The 19,032-nt window shown below is 37.1% G+C and overlaps 1 protein-coding gene across 1 annotated transcript in view; it reads left to right on the top strand.

Moving 5' to 3' along the window:
* nr3c2 (nuclear receptor subfamily 3 group C member 2) overlaps positions 1-19,032 on the top strand; it is a 139,064-nt gene that overhangs the window by 108,009 nt on the left and 12,023 nt on the right. The window contains exon 7 of the mRNA XM_015390848.1: positions 7,599-7,729. Within this exon, the coding sequence (XP_015246334.1) occupies positions 7,599-7,729 (131 nt within the window). The remainder of the gene's footprint in view (positions 1-7,598; positions 7,730-19,032) is intronic.

The raw sequence follows: 19,032 nt of genomic DNA, 5'->3' as shown, positions 1-19,032 counted from the left end.
AAATTATTATGAATCTTTATTTAGAAAGAAATACACATTGGTTATTCATGAGCATACATCAGCAATTACACATGTTTATGGGAATAGGACATTATTAATATACCATGTAAGGTGATATGTGCTAGAAATGTGTAAACCTCTATCAGTGAGTCTGCCCGTTAGGCGGGGGCACCATTGCACAAAGCAGTGTCCCACTTTGTCCCCCAGAAACATACCCCTGGTCCCCCCTTGGGCTTATTAGCAGGTGGTCACCCTAATCCAAGCCATGGTCAGAAAAACAGTCGAGGTTTGATTAACCAGTAGAATCCAGGAAACAGTCCAGAACAGATCAGACTAACAGAGCAGTAAGAGGCACAGCAAAACTCGGGATCCACAAGACAGAAACGGGTCACAATCGGTTAATCAGAACTATAATCAAAACGTTAGAGTTACTCTCACCAAACTGCTCGAATAATCTGGCACTGGAGGCTTGAAAACAAACAGTATATATATGAGCTGGAAACAGGTGTATCATATAAGCAATGATGAGAGAACAGAGTTAAACATGTGGATGGAATGAGCAATCAAGCCAGCCACCAGTGCCAGGACCATGTTCACTCGCTCATCTAAAATCACTATATAGTGCCCTATATAGTGATCAGTGTTGGGAACGTTACTTTGAAAAAGTAATTACAAAAAGTAGTTATAGTTACAAGTTACTTCTCCCAAAAAGTAACTGAGTTCCTAACTTAGTTACTCGACGTAACACCGGTATTTCCATGTGGAAAACGCTGCTTTGCTGCTGGAGTCCTCCTCACTCTCCCTCTCTCTGTGTGTGCTGTACGTTAACACCGTAACAGCCAATCCCATCCTCCCCTCTCTCATGACAAGGCGCGCACGAGTCCTTTCATGAAAAAAAGGTTAATTGTGCGACCTGAGTAATGTGCAGTAACAATGGTAACAATGGTAACTGCGTTATAGTTACAGTCAAAGTAGTAACGCCGTTACTTTCAACGCTATTACCCCCATCACTGATACTGATTAGGGTGGACGTGCAGACACAACTATAGTGTTCAATTGATTGCTCTAGATTCTTGGTGAGCAACCTTAGGTGCATCACTGCCACCCTCTGGTAAGGAGTGTAACAGCTTCCTTAGCTTTTGTAGATTTGTACTCATAAATGTGTTTGTCCTTGTATGGGGTTTCTTATTCTAAGTTAGTGGGAGCATGTAGATACAGAATAAAAATGCCCTAAGATGGGTATTTGGGGAATGCAACCTGTGATTTTTTGTGGACTCTGTTGTGAAGTTACCTACTGACACAAAAAAGGTCCAAAGTATATAAATATGATTCCCTGTTGGCTGTTGAAGGAGACAAGGCAATCCAGTGTCCACCGAGCATTAGAGTCCTCAGTGAACTCAATTAGAAGGTATTAGACATTAAGGGCATTAGAGTTGGCAGCACTGAGACCCGTTGGACCTTGAAAGGCGTTGACCTTCAAGTCGAGCCAAATGTTTCAATCCTTATCCTGTTACACTGAAAATCACTTTCTTACCACACAATAAATCAAGGAAAAAAGCTCTTTCAATTAATTTATTGTACATCAGATTTAGTTTTGTCCAGGTTACATCTTGGTGTTAAACTTTTACGAGACTAATCTGTTGTAAGCTGACTGTTAATCAGCAGATAAAGACAACTTTCTCATCTTTTATATTTTATTTTTTATCTAAAGTTATCTAACTTACCGGTAGAAGTTATTTTCATAATTGTATTTTTTTATGGTTTTTTTTACAGCAATGTATTAAAGGTACCAATGAGAAGTGAACCATTGTTTAGCATTATTTAGTATACTAATTATTTTTTAAATAACAGTTGTCACTAATACCTACAACTACACGGTTCTAAAGCTTATCTTTCTTTTCTGGACACTCTCAAACTGCCAGCTTCACACGCAATCTGCTCATTTTAATTGAGCGGAACCAATCCAGTTTGCATGTCTTCACAGTTACCAAAGCAATCTTTGTAGATAGTCTGCAACATGCCCACTTATTGCACGCACATTAAAATGAATTGTAGAGCAAATTAGCATCCCTTGTTCTGAATCTTTGTAGATCAGGCTCTAAGCATGTTGGTCACATGAGACTCCTATAAAACATATTTATATTTGCGGTGGCCATGTGACAAAATGTGGAAAAGTTCAAGGGGTATAAATACTTTTGTAAGCCACTGTAGGTCACAAGCTTTTCTCTTGGACCAAATTTTTTTAATTGCCTTCCTCTTATGAATTCTTTGTGTTTGGTTATTAAAATCCCGTAGGCTTTTTTTTTCAGCTCACCTCCTGCTTTAATCAAACTGCTCTGTAATTGGCTAAGCCCACTTAGCTTTCTGGGACAATAAGGTCTATTTCTCTTTAAAGCAGTTTAACATGAATTGTTCTAAACTTCATAGACAGCAACAGACAGTCCATTAATGGTTTGACCAACAATTATAACATAATATAGATACTAAAAACTTAATTGATCCCCTATGGTTTTATGCATAAAGCTCCTTGTTCCAGCGTAATTGCACAGACAAGCATCATGGAGGAGTATGGAAGGTTAAAAGGGACAAAATTGAACACATAAATAGATCTATCATTAAATAGATAAATGTAAATATAACAGGAAATAAATTTTTATACCTCGAAATAATGAATTCTATAATGCAATAAATAAATACACCCTTATAATGACCATTTAAATTACTATATCTACCATTCATGATTTAATACTTCATTGAATAATGTTTTTTTAATAAACCATGCAATAAATAGGTTTACCATGAAATTATTAAATGTATAAAAAAATAAGTGTTTTATTAAATGTTCCATTAAATATAGAAATGTTTATTTATTTAATATTGTATTAAACTATTTATTTTATTTTTTATTGATTAAAATGGGAAACTAAATAATTAAATATAACATTAAATTATTAGAAATACAGTTTTAATTATGACAATAATTAAATACAATTGTTCATGAATTAAATTATTTAATCATCTGCTGCGCAACGCCATGAAACATTAAATATATTTCTTAAAAAAGGACATTTGACTTTTTATTGTCATAATTTAAAGTGTACATTTTAATGTTTAATTGGGCATTTAATTATTTACTTCTACATTTCATAATCTAATGGTGCATTTAATTGTTTAATGCATTATTAAATTAATAAACAGTATGTTTAATTAGTTAATGGAACATTAATGAAACACTTACTTTATTCATTTAAAATGAGTTGAATTTAATATGATTTATTTATTGAAGCATTTGATTATTTGATATGTTAAAATTATAGTGGAGGATTTTCTCGAATAATAAAATTTTTTGAAAAGAAAACTTAAAAAAAAAAAAAATGCACATGTACAACCCTATACCCGCTCCTCAGAGGGAACGCAGATAAAACGCCTGTGAGAGCATTCAGGAGCCCGTTTGTCCTCATGCACACTTTGTTTATAAGTTGCTGTTTGCATCACTCATGCAATATTACTTTCTAAAAGAAGATTTGCAATTTTTCCACTATGTCGGACTCACCACCGGTAAGTGAAAATGAGGACGAGCACGTATGACGGCCTTACGTAAACATATCACCAGAATGATTGACAATTAGGAGGACCTTTTATTTAAATGTTCCATCTGGAAAAAGAACATCCTCCACTAATCCTTTAAGTAAATAAATCATAAATTTTAAGCATTTAGTTAAAAAACACTAATGTCACATTTATTTATTTATTTAATTTTATATTTCTTTGTTCATTTATTTATATCATGATGCATTTATTTATTTAAGACCATTATTTAGACTAGGGGTCTTTAACGTTTTCCAGGCCAAGGAACCCCAAAATGAGGGCAAAATGGAACAGGGACCCCCTAATTATATATATTGCATCAAATTTTGTTATATCAAACTGATCCTATAGTCACTCTATTACTGATGGAGTAATGTAACAAAATAAATTTCTCCCTGGGATTATTAAAGTATTTCTGATTCTGATTCCTGGTTGATGGGACAGGTGTTGTGAANGAAAAAGAACATCCTCCACTAATCCTTTAAGTAAATAAATCATAAATTTTAAGCATTTAGTTGAAAACACTAATGTCACATTTATTTATTTATTTTATTTTATATTTCTTTGTACATTTATTTATATCATGATGCATTTATTTATTTAAGACCATTATTTAGACCAGGGGTCTTCAACGTTTTCCAGGCCAAGGACCCCCAAAATGAGGGCAAAATGGAACAGGGACCCCCTAATTATATATATTGCATCAAATTTTGTTATATCAAACTGGTCCTATAGTCACTCTATTATAGATGGAGTAATGTAATGAAAGTAATTTCGCCCTGGGATTATTAAAGTATTTCTGATTCTGATTCCTCATGATGGGACAGGTGTTGTGAATGAAACGGTGCCCAGATTGAAAGAGCTCCTGTGTGTCTCTGAATGTGTGCATTGATGACTGAAAGACATCTTCTGCCTCCATTTATCTGTTTACTACAGTGTGTTGAATTCATGTTAATGTTTATTTAAAGACATTTCAATTAGTGGAAAAAATTGCAGGGAGGAGTATAAAAAAAAAAGTAATGAACCAAAGCCTTTGCGACCCCCATGCAGTACGTCCGTGGACCCCCTAGGGGTCGTGGACCCCCGGATGAAGAACTCCGATTTAGACCCTTTGAACCTTCCATAAAGGAGATATGTACTAACTCTGCTTTATTGTATTTTAAACTGTTTACATCACCAGCCACTTAACCTTTTAGATGTTAAAAATCACTAAAAATGACATTTATTACAGTATCATTTTCTTTTTTGTTTATTTTTATTACAAAGACCTTTTGATTGGCTATGTATTAATTATTGGGTATCATATTTCTTCAGTGGCAGCTACATTACCTAAATAATTATAACAAGTAGTTTGTAAATGAAAAAAGTCTCACAGTCAGTGGGTTTGTGTTGCTCTGACAGGAAGAGGGTCTAACTGGCATTCAGCCACATCAAAATCTGCATTCCTAACACCTCAGTGTATGGAAATGTAAACATATTTCTGTTATGCTCTCAGAAGCTGTGAAACTGGAATTTTATTTACATTATTTTAGTGCTCAGCTGTCAGTCAAACACTCTGCTCACCCACTGAGGGGCCTGGACTTTACACACCTTTATCTGTTTTTATCTCATTAGATTCAGCTATTTATCACTTTAGTCACAGACTTACAGTAAAACTCTTTTAAACTACTCAGATTAGTTTTAGTTGTCCATAGTTTTTGCTCCTTAGGAAAACATTAGTAACTGAGTGAGCTGAATAAAGAGGGGGCAGAAAAAGAGGAAAACTTTTTTTTATGTCTTTCTGAAAACCAGCAGCTTGTGTTTCAGCAGAGATTTATCAAACGGAATGAGTGACAAACTTTCCCTGGAGGTGTATGGAAATAAATTTGTTCCAATGTTTTTGAAGCAAAGAACACAATAAAAAAAATAAAAACAATTAAAAAATAAGACGTTAAAAAATGCATTGGAAAAAAGTGTATGGGAGTAATTTCCCTGTGCATGGAACATATATTGTTACAGTCTGCTATTTTTCAGATTTTTAAATGCTCAGATTTTCTTTCCAATTTTTAAATATATATACAGATTTTTATTTTGTTGCTTTTTTTGTCTGTTTTTGTTTTGTTCTCGTTTGCACTGTCAATATACAGATTTAAGCCTCTTTACTTCTGGGTGGTCTGTTCACAGACCAATAGAAATACTGACGCTAAAGTTAAAGCATAACAGACATCTTTCATTTAGTCCACACACACAACAAGCCAGACGTTTAAAAATCAGGAAATCAGGGATTTAGAAACAATGCAATAAAATAAAATAAATAAAAATGTTTTTTTTTATTAAAATAAAATTTGAGAAATTATGATCTAATCAAAACTGTAAAAAAAAAAATCTGACTAATATTTGAAATAATTAAAAATATGAATAAAATAAAAACAAAAAACATATTGGTTGAACTTTTTTATTCAAACTCTTTTTAAGCCTTTTTTACTTTAATTGAGAAATCCCTACTAAAGTTACATTTTGTTGTTTGCTGTCAGTAATATTGGAACACATTTCTCTCCCCTCAGCAGGGAGCTGCTTATTTCTCCCATTAGTCTTTACTTTACAGCTGCAAAGAATTTAACGCCTTCAGGTCAACGTGACCCTCTGGCTGTTTGACCCATAAAACGCTGCTGGAATAGAACCATGACCCAAACTATTTGTGGGGGAGTATAAATATTACGAAAACCCCTTTAAACCACTGGTATACTAGTCAGAAAAACAACATCCAGTTTATTTGATTTGCGTTTAAGTACAGAAAAATGCTTTATTATGATTAATTTTAGTGTTTAGTTGAATTTCTGTAGAGGATCTCTGGACCTCATCCCTGCTGATTCAGCATCACGACTTCAACCTTTGAGAAACAAGCAGCCATTTTTCCCCTGAGTGCAGCTAATTAAAAGTCATTTAAAATGCAAATTATACACAACCTTTTCTTAAACCTCAACTAATTTTGGTTCAATATCTACTATAGGAAAAATGTGGTCATTTTAAAGCAAGCAATAGCTCATTTGTGTTTTTAAGGATTTAAGATAAAGAAAAAAATCTCTGAAATGGAACCGCTTTCTTTTCTTCAATAGGATATACAAAAATATATATTTCTGTTTCTTATCTTTCTTTCTGTTGCAAAAATTATTTTCATTTACTTTTTTAAAATCCTGCTAAAGCTTCTAAGGCTGGTATTTCTTATCATGTTATTTTCAAAACCTTGAGTTGGTTCTTTATATTTTTTTGCCGCTATTAAGATCCATATCAATAGTCTAAAAGGTTCCCATTTACTTTATTGTATAATTAGGTTAAATCATTTGTAATAAGATATTTTATTGTTGATTCTTTCAGTATTTAATACAAAGAGGACAATAGATTGTTAAAATATAATGAGGTGGTATTTTTAACCTAGCATATTGTAAAAAAACAAACAAATAAAAAACATTTAAACCATCTAACCTCATTTGGTGTCTTGTGACCCTCAGAGGGATCCTTAGCCCCACTGTGGGAAATTCTGTCTTAGATGAATTTACTACTAAAATGTGTATGAAAAGGAGGGAATGAAACATTATTCAGACTTAATACACAGCATGTGCATTTTCAGTACATCATCCAGTAATTTAATAATAATAATATGATTTCTGTGTGTAAAAGCCCCATGTTTCCTCTGTAAATGTGTTTCTATGGTGACCAGTGACAGCTATAAGGTCCTCTGCAGCCAGAGCTGCAGAGAAAGAGGTGCATCTGTGCTGCGATACAAAAAGCTGCTCTCTGCAATCTGGAGGGATTTGGGATTCTGCTCTCAGCCCCAAAAAACAAGATCCTCCTCTGTAGTTTTTGTGGAAATCCACTTTTCCTGGACCCAGTTAGTCAGTTTCAGATGCAGTGGAAAAGAGAGGAAACACATAATTCAGAGAAGCCTTTAGGAAATAAATGGATGAGTGGGTGCTAACAGAGACACGTGTATTCCAGAGAAAAGCTTCATCCGACTGTGTTTCCTTCCTCAGGGAGCGCATGCGGCAGTCGGCCATGTACGACCTGTGTCTGGGCATGAGGCAAATAAGCCAAGAGTTTGTCCGATTGCAGCTGACCTACGACGAGTTCCTGTCAATGAAGGTGCTTCTGCTTCTCAGCACGGGTAAGCAGTCAGCCTTACTGCACACAGCACTAAAAATAAAACCAACCTGGTTTAACTGATTCTTGTAATATCAACAAATAAAAACATAAAAGTCTGGAAAATGTGTCTGAAATCCAGAGGACTATTGACCCAGAGACGGCCAATTTGGCTTTCGCTTTTATGTCTTTTTTTTTGCTTTAGTGTTTCGGAGCCTCAAAGGAATCTATTAGTCAATCTAATTAGTCAAGCACATATAAACACAAAATAAGTTTTTTAATGAAGCTTTTCATTTTAAGACAGGAGAAAAAGAACCTGATAATTGGTTTGATCAACTTCAGCAGCAAAAGCTGCCTAAAGCATTTGGGATACTGTGCGGGAGTCTCCAGGTCACCAACAAAGCCTGGTTTCAGAACGTGGGATTAACCATTCCTGAGTTTCCCTTGTGCTTTTAACATTTGCACACTTTACTTCATAAATTCATTCCTGATTCCTCTTTTGATGACTTGAAGAAAAAAAGTTTAGTTTTGCCAACATGTTGAAGTGGCTACGTGCTGGAGGCATTGGTGCTGCGGACGGGCAGAATTTGGACTTTGGTTCAGTTCTTTATGCCCATCAGATCCTGAAGCAGCTGGTATATTTGACCTCTGGACTGAGGAACGAACGACCAAGGAGGATGTTGGTATTAAAGAAAGATAGATCAGTGAGATTTAAGTTGATGTTCCCATGGGAAGGTGTTAGCATGGGAAATGCCTTCCTTTGTGGTTTCATTCATAGAGTCAAGGTTCCGTTTGTTCTCCATTTGCAGTTCTGACATCTTCAGCTCTCCTTCAGCTCTTCTGGAAAGGATTTCAAAAAGGCTTGAGAGGGTTTTGTGGGGATTTTAACCTTTTCTTCTGAAGAGTAGTCATGAGGTCACATACTAGATAAAAGATAAGATAATATGATGATTTACCTTTATTCAATTCATTTCGGTTTATTTATATACAACACATGTCATCTCAAGGCCCTTTACAGAGACAATTCAACCAGATAATACAGTCAAATTGATTCAAAGTTTTCTATCTAAGGAAAGACCAGTTGATTGTATCGACTCATTGACTCAAAGGTTATCCCTCACACCAAACATACTCATAGTGACAGTGGAGAGGAAAAACTAAATTTTTAACTTGATGACCTCACACTGGAGAAATTCACTCTCTGCATTACCCTATCCCCTTGGGGAGCAGTGGGCTGCCACTGTTGGTCCCCAGTGAGCATTCCGGGATCAAGGGTGTGGCTCAGGGAACCAGAGTGGCATTCTGTGGGAGTTAAACAAAGAACCTCCACGACCCAAGCACCATGCTCTAACCACTAGGCCACAACTCCCCCAACAAAACTAGCGTTGGACAAGAAGGTGTGTTAATTATTCTCATGTTTAATCAGGTTAGGTGTCAGACCTGGTTTAGGCTAGAAAACCATTCCCAAACTATGATGCCCTCAAACTTTATGGGCTGTTCAGACAGGACCTGGTCTGCATTGCACTAGCCTGGCTAGTTATCTGGGTAGAAGCTTTTGGTGCTGGAAGAAAGAGGTCCAGAGAGCGGATTAAGGCCTTCGGGCTTGGAAAGAGGTCTGTTTCTTTAGCAACTATAGTCACAATTTTGTGTAGTATACGTTACATATAATTCAATTCAGCTTATTTATATAAGGCCAATTCAACACATAATCTCAAGGTACTTTATGAAGACAATACAATCAGATCATACATTCAGATTGGTTCAAAGTTTTCTATCTAAGCCAAAAAATTAGCTGATTGCTTCGTCACATTGCCTCGAAAGCAATCCCTCACACCAATCATGCTTGTAGCGAGAGTGGAAAGGAACAACTCCCTTTTAACAGAAAGAAAACTCCAGCAGGAACAGGCTCAGTGTGAGCGGCCATCTGCTGAGGTTGACTGGGGTTCAAGGAGACAGAAGCAGATATAGAAAAAGAAGCATAGATAAGAAACGCACAGGCAGCCCCCTTCCGGGAAACACACAGCGCGGTAGATGAGCCCTGAGCCAGCTCTCATATTCATAAAGCTGTAATTATTATAACGCACATGGTTTTTAGCATTTCCTTCTTTCGCTGAGAAAAGCAAAGGCTGACACAGTCGGTTCCATGCCGTTCCCCTGACACCTTCACACCCAGACGCCTCCCTCTGACTGTCTGACAGAAAGGTTAGAATCATCGCTCCTAATGTCTGCACTGCTTCTCATCACCATGCTGGACCCAGTGCCGTACGATGCTTCTGGATCGCCACAGCACTGCTATGTAGCCCTTACCATGCAGCTAGCACGCAGTCTCACTGTTTTTGTAAGGTTTGTAGTTCTGTAGATCTTCTGCAGAAAGTTGGAGATCTCTGCCTATAATATTTCTGATAATGCAGCATAGCGTTACGCTAGCTGTCAATATTTGGTTGAGGTTAGAGGATCCAAATGCAGAGGCAGAGGTGAGTGCTTGCAGTTTTAATGATTAAACACAGGTAACTGAGGCAGGAATCCAAAAATCCAACTTAAAATGTAAAACCTAACCAGAACCATGGAGACATCAGGGCAAACAAGCTCGAGTAGTCAGAGAAAGATGAGGAGAGACGAGGAACCAGCACTGAGGAACTGCACAGCGAGAGTATTTATGGTTGACTGCACAATGGGAGGACTAACGAGCTGATTGGGAGCAGGTGTGAACAGAAGCGTCTAGGAAAAGAGTGAAGGAAAAGGAAACCAACACAAGAGGGCAACAGAGAAAATCCCAAGAGCTCAATTACATCCAAAAACACAACAAAATAGTAATTAAACCAATAAAACTAGAAAACAAAAAACATGAATCAACATGAAACTGAAAACTCAAAGAAAACTTAACAGAACCAAGACCAAAACACTAACACTTTTTAGCTAAACAGTATGGATGGTTGGGGGAAAGGGGAATGCTTTAAATAAAAAGAGGTCAGAGTTCATCCATCCATTTTTTGTCAACTTATCTCTAGTGGGTGGTGAGGGGTGCTGGTGCCTATCTCCAGCTGGGTCAGAGTTCATTCACCAGAAAAAATCTGAAAGTTAACAAACTTTCCCGACAGATTATCGTGTCCTGCAGGTGCACTCTTGGTAGTTTTTGTGTTTTTTGCTTTGTTTTTGCCCAGTTAGTAAATAAAGAGTCTCATGTATATTTCTATAGAAACGCCACATAACCGATACTGAGCATGGGGCAAACAAGGAAGTATTGGGGCTAAGCTAGTTAGCACCTCCATGTGGTCGTTGTGAAAATAATTGAATAATAAAGAAATGTTTCAGAATTAACAAAAGCCCCAAAAATATCTGATTCCAAGTGGAAAAAGACTGGAGCACTTTGGGAAATCAAGCTAAAGCTGCCAAAGCGTTCAGCTGTAGTCGCTAAGTTGATGGATGCGAAGTAAACGTCCTTATTAATACTGATACTAGTGATAGAAAAGATTATCTTAGTCTCTACAGTCTGAGAACAAATAAAAAGAGGGAGTAGAGTAGATAAAATGTTTGACCAAAGTAACAGCAACAGAAATTTATTTTTTGCTCAAGTAATACTAGAAAGTAGTCATCAAATAAAAACTCAAGAATGATGAATTTCTTGGTAAAATTGCTACTCAAGTACTCTGTAATTGTTTGCTTGTTTTATTTCACCTTTAAAAAGATGTTTTTTGGTCTTTTTTTTTCATTTAGGCATATAATGTTACAACTATCAATCTTAAACTTTTTTAGCAGCACTGTGTCTCTTTAATTTGTCTCTGTAATTTATGTTTAATTCTTTGATTTCTTTTCTTTATTATACAAATAAATTAGAGCAGATCTAATGGGGATCTTTGAGGAAACCTCCTCTCTACAGAAGCAGGGTGTCGATAAGGTGTTTGGTGTTCTGCTCCAGAACTCCTCTCTCTCTCTCAGGTCACACTCTGATCTGAATCCTACTAATCCGGTAACAAAGATCCGAACTGTGAAAACAGACATGAAGGCATGAGGAGCAACAAAAAGGGAAAAGTCAAGCAAAGGCTGACGTTCTGCTGCGGTTCCTTCAGTTTTATTCCACCTTATCGCCACAGAAAGTCTCCTTCCCACCCACGGCGTCTCACGGCATATTTGAAAAGAACTGTTTCTCTTTAACATTCAATAACGTTCCAGCAGATAAACACGTCTCAGCCGTCACCTCTCACCCTCTAATTTAGGAGAAAGTCCTGCTGATGGTGAAAGTAGAACTGAAACACAGGAGCTGACAGGGTTTTATTCACAGTTCGCTTGAAAAAGTGTTTGTTTTGTCATGAGACAAACTTCCAGGTTTAATGTTAGGATTTTACTTGATAGATGCACAGAGAGCAGCAGCTCATTACTGTAAGCTAACGAAAATAGCCAACATTTATCTGCCGAGTCAATGCTTTGTGCTGCCAGCCTCAGCTCCTCTGGTTTCTGACAGGTTTACATCCAAAGACAGAAATTTAGCTCATTCTGTTCAGAAACTAGCTGAGCAGCAGCTTTCAGGTCGTACCAGAGACTCTTGACTTTGACTGGGCCGTTTCATCTTTGGAACAACCTTCCAAGGAAACCTTTTCATCCCATTCTCTCCTAGGTTCACACTGCAGGCCTTGATGCTCAATTCCGATTTTATTATCAAAATCCGATTTTTTTTTACGTTGCCGTTCATATTTCCAAATATATGCGACTTGTATGTGATCTTCTGTGAGAACTGCAGTCATACAACGCAAGTGTCCCGCATGTACAGTAGAGGACGCAATGACGTCAAAGGCCAGCATGCTCTTTTTTTCCAGAAGTAAACATTGATGGTAGTGCAGGCGCGCATCTAGCGGTCTTTTCCAACCTTAAAAACTCATTCTTTTCAAAATGTTTAAACATAAATACTGCTCTCCGCATCATCATCTGCCATGGTTGTTGTTTTTCTTGCTGCTTTTGCGTAGCAAGACACATAATAGTGACCTTTGTTGGGTATTAATGACGGTAAATCCGACGTGGCCGTTCAGACAGAGGTCGCATTTGAAAAGATCAGATTCGTATCGGATTCAGGACGACATAGCCAAGTGGCCTGGATCGCATTGGAAAAAATCGGATCTGTGTTGTTCAGACTGCAATGAAAAGATCAGATCCAGGTGGCCTATGGGCACAAAAATCGGATTTGGGTCACTTCAGGCTGCTGTCTGAACGTAGCCTTAGATGGATTCTCTGCAGACTCACCCAAACAGCTCCTCCAAAGTAACCATCAGTCTCTTGGCTGCTTCTCTTGTCGTTGTTCTCCTAGTTCATTCTGTCATTTCAAGTGATCCACCCTTTGTTTATAGTTCTATGGCTCCAGTTGAGTTTTCTCTAGCTGTGAGACCAGACGGCTCTGAGAATAAAAGGATTGCACTCTTCTAAAATGTTTGTTTGTAAAATCGTTTTCTTTCCTCCTCAGATCCATGCGGTACTTTCTGTTCATTTAAATTCAGATAAAAACATACAAAATAGTTATCTGGTTGTAAAACAACTAAATTTGTCCAAAAAGGAAAACAAACAGTTTGATTTATTATGTTTTTTTTATTATTATAAATTAAATGTTTGTGCTGTTTTCTTGTTAACCATAATGTAGGTTTTAATTTTCATTTGATTCATTCAAAAATGTATTCAATTATTGAATGATTTATTTTGCTTATATTCACAACACCTGTCACCTCGAGGCTCTTATTCAATCAGATCATCCAGTCGGATTAAAGTTTCTAGTAGAGGAAAACCAGCTGATTGCATCCAGTCATTGACTCTGCAGGATTCTCTGCTCCTGGATGAGCAGGTAGAGGCCAATAGACGTTTGCTTGCATTGTGTCGTTGACTGCATAATCCCTCACACAGAGGATGCAAACAGCAGTGGAGGAATCTGCTTTGGTGATGAGGAGCAAACCTGCTCCTCTAGAATCAAACCTGCGCTAGAATCAACCTAACTGTTATATTAAATGAACTCACCTGTCCAGCAGAAAGCCTGAAACCTCTGTCGGTTTTGAAGCCCCGCCCCCTCATTAATTGTCTCCATCTGGTAAAAGCTGCGATGATGTCCAACCATTTCCTCTTGGTTATTGCTTCCTTTTCTCGTCTTGGTTACCTTCTCTTCGCTCTCTTGGTAGACTATGCTTGTCCTCCATTTCAACAGATTATGTTTGTTTGGTTTATAATCCTCAGCTGTGGCAACACAGGGCACGAGGCTAACAGGCTTTAAAGATGGTGATTGGGTGCTCCACCGCCGCTGTATTTATAAACACCTCATTCTAAACTATGGAAACGCTGTTTTGATATGATTGTTACTAGATTTTGTTGATTTTTATAAGAAAGTACTCAGACTGTCCCTTTAAGGGTTAATTGCTGTATTTCCTATTTCACTATTAGATTAATCTCTACTACAAGGCATTTATTAAGAAGAGTGAAGAGAAAGAGGGAAAGAAATGTGAAAACAAAAACTCACACAGGTTCAGTAGCTGAGTCGGTGAATGAGGACAGGTGTACATGACCTGGGAGGAAGAAATAAATGACTTGGAGTGCAGCGGGAAGGTAGAGCCGCTCCTTCTGTTGCTGTGGCCTCCCTCTCTGGTCCTCTGGACGTTTTCCAGGGAGCCCCACTGCACCTAATAAAGGCCAGTCAAATACCAGGCGAGGAGCCAAGACCTGCGATGGTTCAGCTCCTCCCTGCAGCCCCCGGCTGGAGTTCTCCCAAAGCGGATGGGGATGAACATGGAAGCAGAATGACAACAGGGCCTTAGAGGAGCTTCAGTTATGGAGGGAATTTATTTCATTATTGTTGCAACAAAAAAAAAATAAATAATAATAATAATAAAAACATTTTAATTAAAAAAGGTTTTCAGAGTAACTTTGCTGTTTTGTCAGATTCTTTTATTCTTTTATTTTGTTTTTATTTTTTCAGACTTTCAAACTTTCATAGTTTTTTTCACATTTCTGAATGTCATTCTTTATAATAGGCATTTTTTAAATCACGTTCTCTTCATTTCAGGGCGGGCTTTTCTCTGAGTGTGTAGCAGAGATGCATTTCTATTGGTCTGCTGGTCGTTAGCAGCAACATTTTTATCGGTCAGAGCGAGATTTTCTATTGGTCTAGAAGTGAGGAGAATGTAAAATACAATTTACAATGGTTGCAATTTCTAAAACTCAATCTGAGAAACAGAAATTCTAATCAAATTAAGAAACTTTTAGCCTCTAAAATAAAGTTTGAAGAATAGAAAATTGATAAATTAAAGCTGAAAAGATCTTTATAATAATATATATATATATAATAAATAAATAAAAAAGTTGAAATAACAGAATCTGAGCAGCTGCTAGTTACTCTTAAAATCTATTTTGACTGTTTTTTGAAACTGTTTGCAAAGTTTTATTTCTGGATTGCATTTATTCAAATTTTACTTGAATCAGTTCTTTGCAAGGATAATGGGACAAAATTCCCTCCATACACAAACGAGTTCTTTTTTTGTTTTTGGTACTGAATCTTATTAAAGCTGAGAAATGTTGGGAGAAATGAGGTCATCATCCTTCGCTTGGATTCTCATCACAGCCCACATGATGAAGGTTCTGCACCATAAAGGGGTAAAAAGACCATCTGTGCTGCAGGAAAGACGGGTTCTACTCTCCATCAGACACAGCATTTGTCTACAGAGGAGGTGTCAGCTGAGTCCAGTTGTGTGGATATCTTTGGGCGTTGTGTGTTTCATGGGGTGATTGGGTGAAACACAGAGAGGAGATAAAGAGCAAAGAGACGATGCTTTTATTTCCCTCTGACCTTGGCTGAGGTTCCGCTGAGCCCACGGTGGCTCTAGGGGTGTAAATCACACCCATCATGGCGATTCGATTCAGTATCGATTTCCTGACCCAACGATTCGATTATTTTCGATACTCAAGAATACACTACAATACGATTCGATTGTTTTTTGTTTTTTTTTAACCTTACAGGCTAGACAATGTTTCAAATTTGAAATACATCAATGAAAGCTGTAATATTGTTATGTATTTTTCTTTAGAAACAACAGCAAATAACAGAAGTATAAACTCCACCTATTCCTATTAAAACCTAATTCATTGAAAATTTATAAAAATAATAATACGTTATAGATTCTGAAAGGCCTTGCATCAAAACACACTGCACAAAATCAGTGCAACGAGTGCAATGAAATACCTCGGCTCCAGACGTCGGAGCGTCGGCTGTTGGATCGATGCATTGATACAAAACGATTATTATTTACACCACTAGGTGGCTCATGACCCTGTTTGGATTTGGTACCAGACCGTCGGCCTGCTCAGGCAAAGTTCTACATCTTCATGCAAACACAGAGACTCCGCTGTTAAAGTTAATTTCCTGCTGACGTTGACGGATGAAGCGATAGACTAGACGAACCTTCACATTTAAACCAAATGGTCGGATAAAGACTAAAGTCACTCAGGATTATGTAAATCGGTTAGTTTTTTTCCATCATTGCTAACGTTTACCCTAATTAATCCTCCTCTAGCTACCTGGAAATGCCGCACAGAGTTTTATAGTTGCCTTCAGGCGTCTTGTTTCAAGGCGGAACCTCAAATGCGACTGAGACTTGAAAGCTCAGTCCTCTAGGGCCGGTGTCCTGCAACTTTTAGATATGTTATGGTCCGACACTCCTGAATCAGATGGTTTAGTGACCCCTTCAGCATAGAGTCCAGTTCTGCAGAGTCCTACGATTGTTGGACTTCAGTGTGTTAAAGCACAGACGCATCAAATAGGTGCTGGATCCAAGCCCTCCTGGTCTGGAGTAACTCCTCATAGACTTCTGTTATGATCTGCCATTGTTTTTTCTTTTAGTAGTGCAGCACACTGTGCCTGGCATTATGTACTGATGCACTATGCACTTACCAGAAAAGAGGAATTCACACAAACATGTGCATTTTGCCTATTTTTTTCTTTTACTTGCATTACCTAAAAAGACTGTAGTATAAAATTTTTGGAAATTGAATAAAAATTTTGAATTTTAGAGCCTAAGGGTCTGGTATCTGAGGTATCAGTAAATGCATGCACTTGTTTTAGAGTGAGGAATTCAAAGTGTGGTGTATGAGTGTGCGCACTTGATGAAATGCACGTGTCCCACTGTCAATGCAAGTGGAGCTTGGACACTAATGTTTTCCTTCTGGTAGTGGTTACTAATGGCAAACCATCTTCAGGCTAGTTGCTGATTTTTAAAAAAGTTAAAAATTGGTTAATTGTAGTCATCATTAACTAACTTAATACTCTTGAATGTGTTCTGACAGTAGTAACACTACGCCTTAAAATGATGAATTAAGTTAAATTCGGGACTTTGTATGAGCCAAGCTAACATTAGCTTCACTGTCTATATCAAAGGTATAGTGGAGGATGTTCATTTTCCAGGTGGATCATCAAAATAAATGGTCCTCCTACTTGTCAATCATTCTGGTGATATGTTTATGTAAAGCCGTCCTTCGTGCTCGTCCCCATTTTCACTTATCGGTGGTGAGTGTGACATGGTGGAAAAATTGCAAATCTTCTTTTAGAAAGTAAGCTTGTATTTACGAAACAAACAGCAACTTTTAAAAAGAGCATGCATTTGATAAGCGTTCCCTCCCGGGAACGGGGTTGTGCATGTGCATAATTTTTTTTTTTTTTTAAGCAAAGAGGGCGGGTATTTTCAAAAATGTGTGAAAATCATCCACTATACCTTTAAGCAAAGTCAGGGTTGAATGAACTCTTGATTATAATTGATGTGGTTTAACTGCAACATCTAACAAAAAAAAAAAAAAAAAAAAAGTTTGAATGTAATTTGGTTTTATTTTGGTACTTTACAGGTGAATTTCTGCATCATTATCATAGTGTGATCAAAGTGGAGTCTCAGTATGAGAGGTTATTTTCAGTATTAATTTTTGGTTCATTTTGTTTTGAACTTTTATTTGATTTATTTAAAATGTTTTAAATCTAAGATTCTTCTTAATGTACAGACTAGAACCTTCTTTGTCACTAAGTGAGACATCATTTTTTAAAGATGAACTGCTACCTTCACATAACGCTTGTCATGTTTACTAAGAAGTTTCCAGGAATGACTTTTAGTCTTTAATTCCAGGTCACAAATCTGCAGCTAATTACCCTTGAAATGGTGCATGTGATAAAAGCGAGTTGCTAAACTGGCTTAAATCACAAACAGAGAGAAAATGCCCCCAAATCCATGCCTGTGTGTGGGAGTGGAAGCCTAATTCACCGAGCAGCTCTAATTAGCCTTTACAACGCTCCACATCTTGTCATTAAAGAACACACTGATGGCTGTGGAGGGTTTGGCCTGTTTTCTGCAAATCCAGTTAAACCAGTGCTTGCCAGCCAATTCTAAACAGTTTAAAGCTAACTCCATGTTGTTGACATTTCAGACAGATTTCTCAGTGGTGGATTTTTATCCTTTTTTGGTATTTTAAAGCTGTGGTGAAGGCATGCTGTAGAGCTGAGGTTCAATGCAGCAAATATTTCTAAACTTTAATTTCTGAAACTGTGCTCTCTTTAACTTGCTCTGTAAAAGAAACAAAAAAGAAATTATATTTAGGTTTGTTTTTACATTTTTATGTTTGGTTCAGTTATATTGGATTTCAGGTAAATAAACAAGGCTTAATATCCCTGGTCAATAAAAAATTGGATGTAACCATTCAAAAGGGTTTCGTTACAGAAAAATGTATTTATATTTATATATGTGTGTGTTTGTATATATTTGGGTTTTTTGTTGTTTTTTTAGTCTGTATGTACCCTTCTTTGATGCACCTTTTCCTTCCTTTGCACCCCCTGTGGTTTAATAGAGCTGATGTTACAAGTGAATGTCTCAGTTGCAAGATCTATAAAATCCCATCTATCTATACCAAAAATAGTGCTCATATATAATAAAACAAATAATGCACTGCAATATAATGGGGGATCTTTTCATACAGACCAGTGAAGGGTGGCATGAATGAGACCAGCCCTGAAATGTGAAGACCAGAATGCTTTAATATCCACCTCTATCTTGTTGTTCTAGGTTTTCTGATCTTCTGTTGCACAGATTCTCTGTGGGTTTTTGGTCAGGCAGATTGTTGCCCAGTCAGAAAGTCTTTATGTCTGACTGGGCAACATGTAGCCACTTTTTTATGTCTACATGCTTTGTTAATAATTGAAATTATTTACACTACCGTTCAGAAGTTTGTGGTCAACTTGAAATGTCCTTATTTTTGAAGGAAAAGCACTGTACTTTTCAATGAAGATAACTTTAAACTAGTCTTAACTTTAAAGAAATACACTCTATACATTGCTAA

Source organism: Cyprinodon variegatus, unplaced genomic scaffold (genome assembly GCF_000732505.1).
Source record: "Cyprinodon variegatus isolate N-32 unplaced genomic scaffold, C_variegatus-1.0 Scaffold515, whole genome shotgun sequence".
NCBI classification, from domain to species: domain Eukaryota; kingdom Metazoa; phylum Chordata; class Actinopteri; order Cyprinodontiformes; family Cyprinodontidae; genus Cyprinodon; species Cyprinodon variegatus.
The sequence above is the reverse complement of the archived record's forward strand: the minus strand, read 5'-3'. Positions and strand labels throughout refer to the sequence as shown.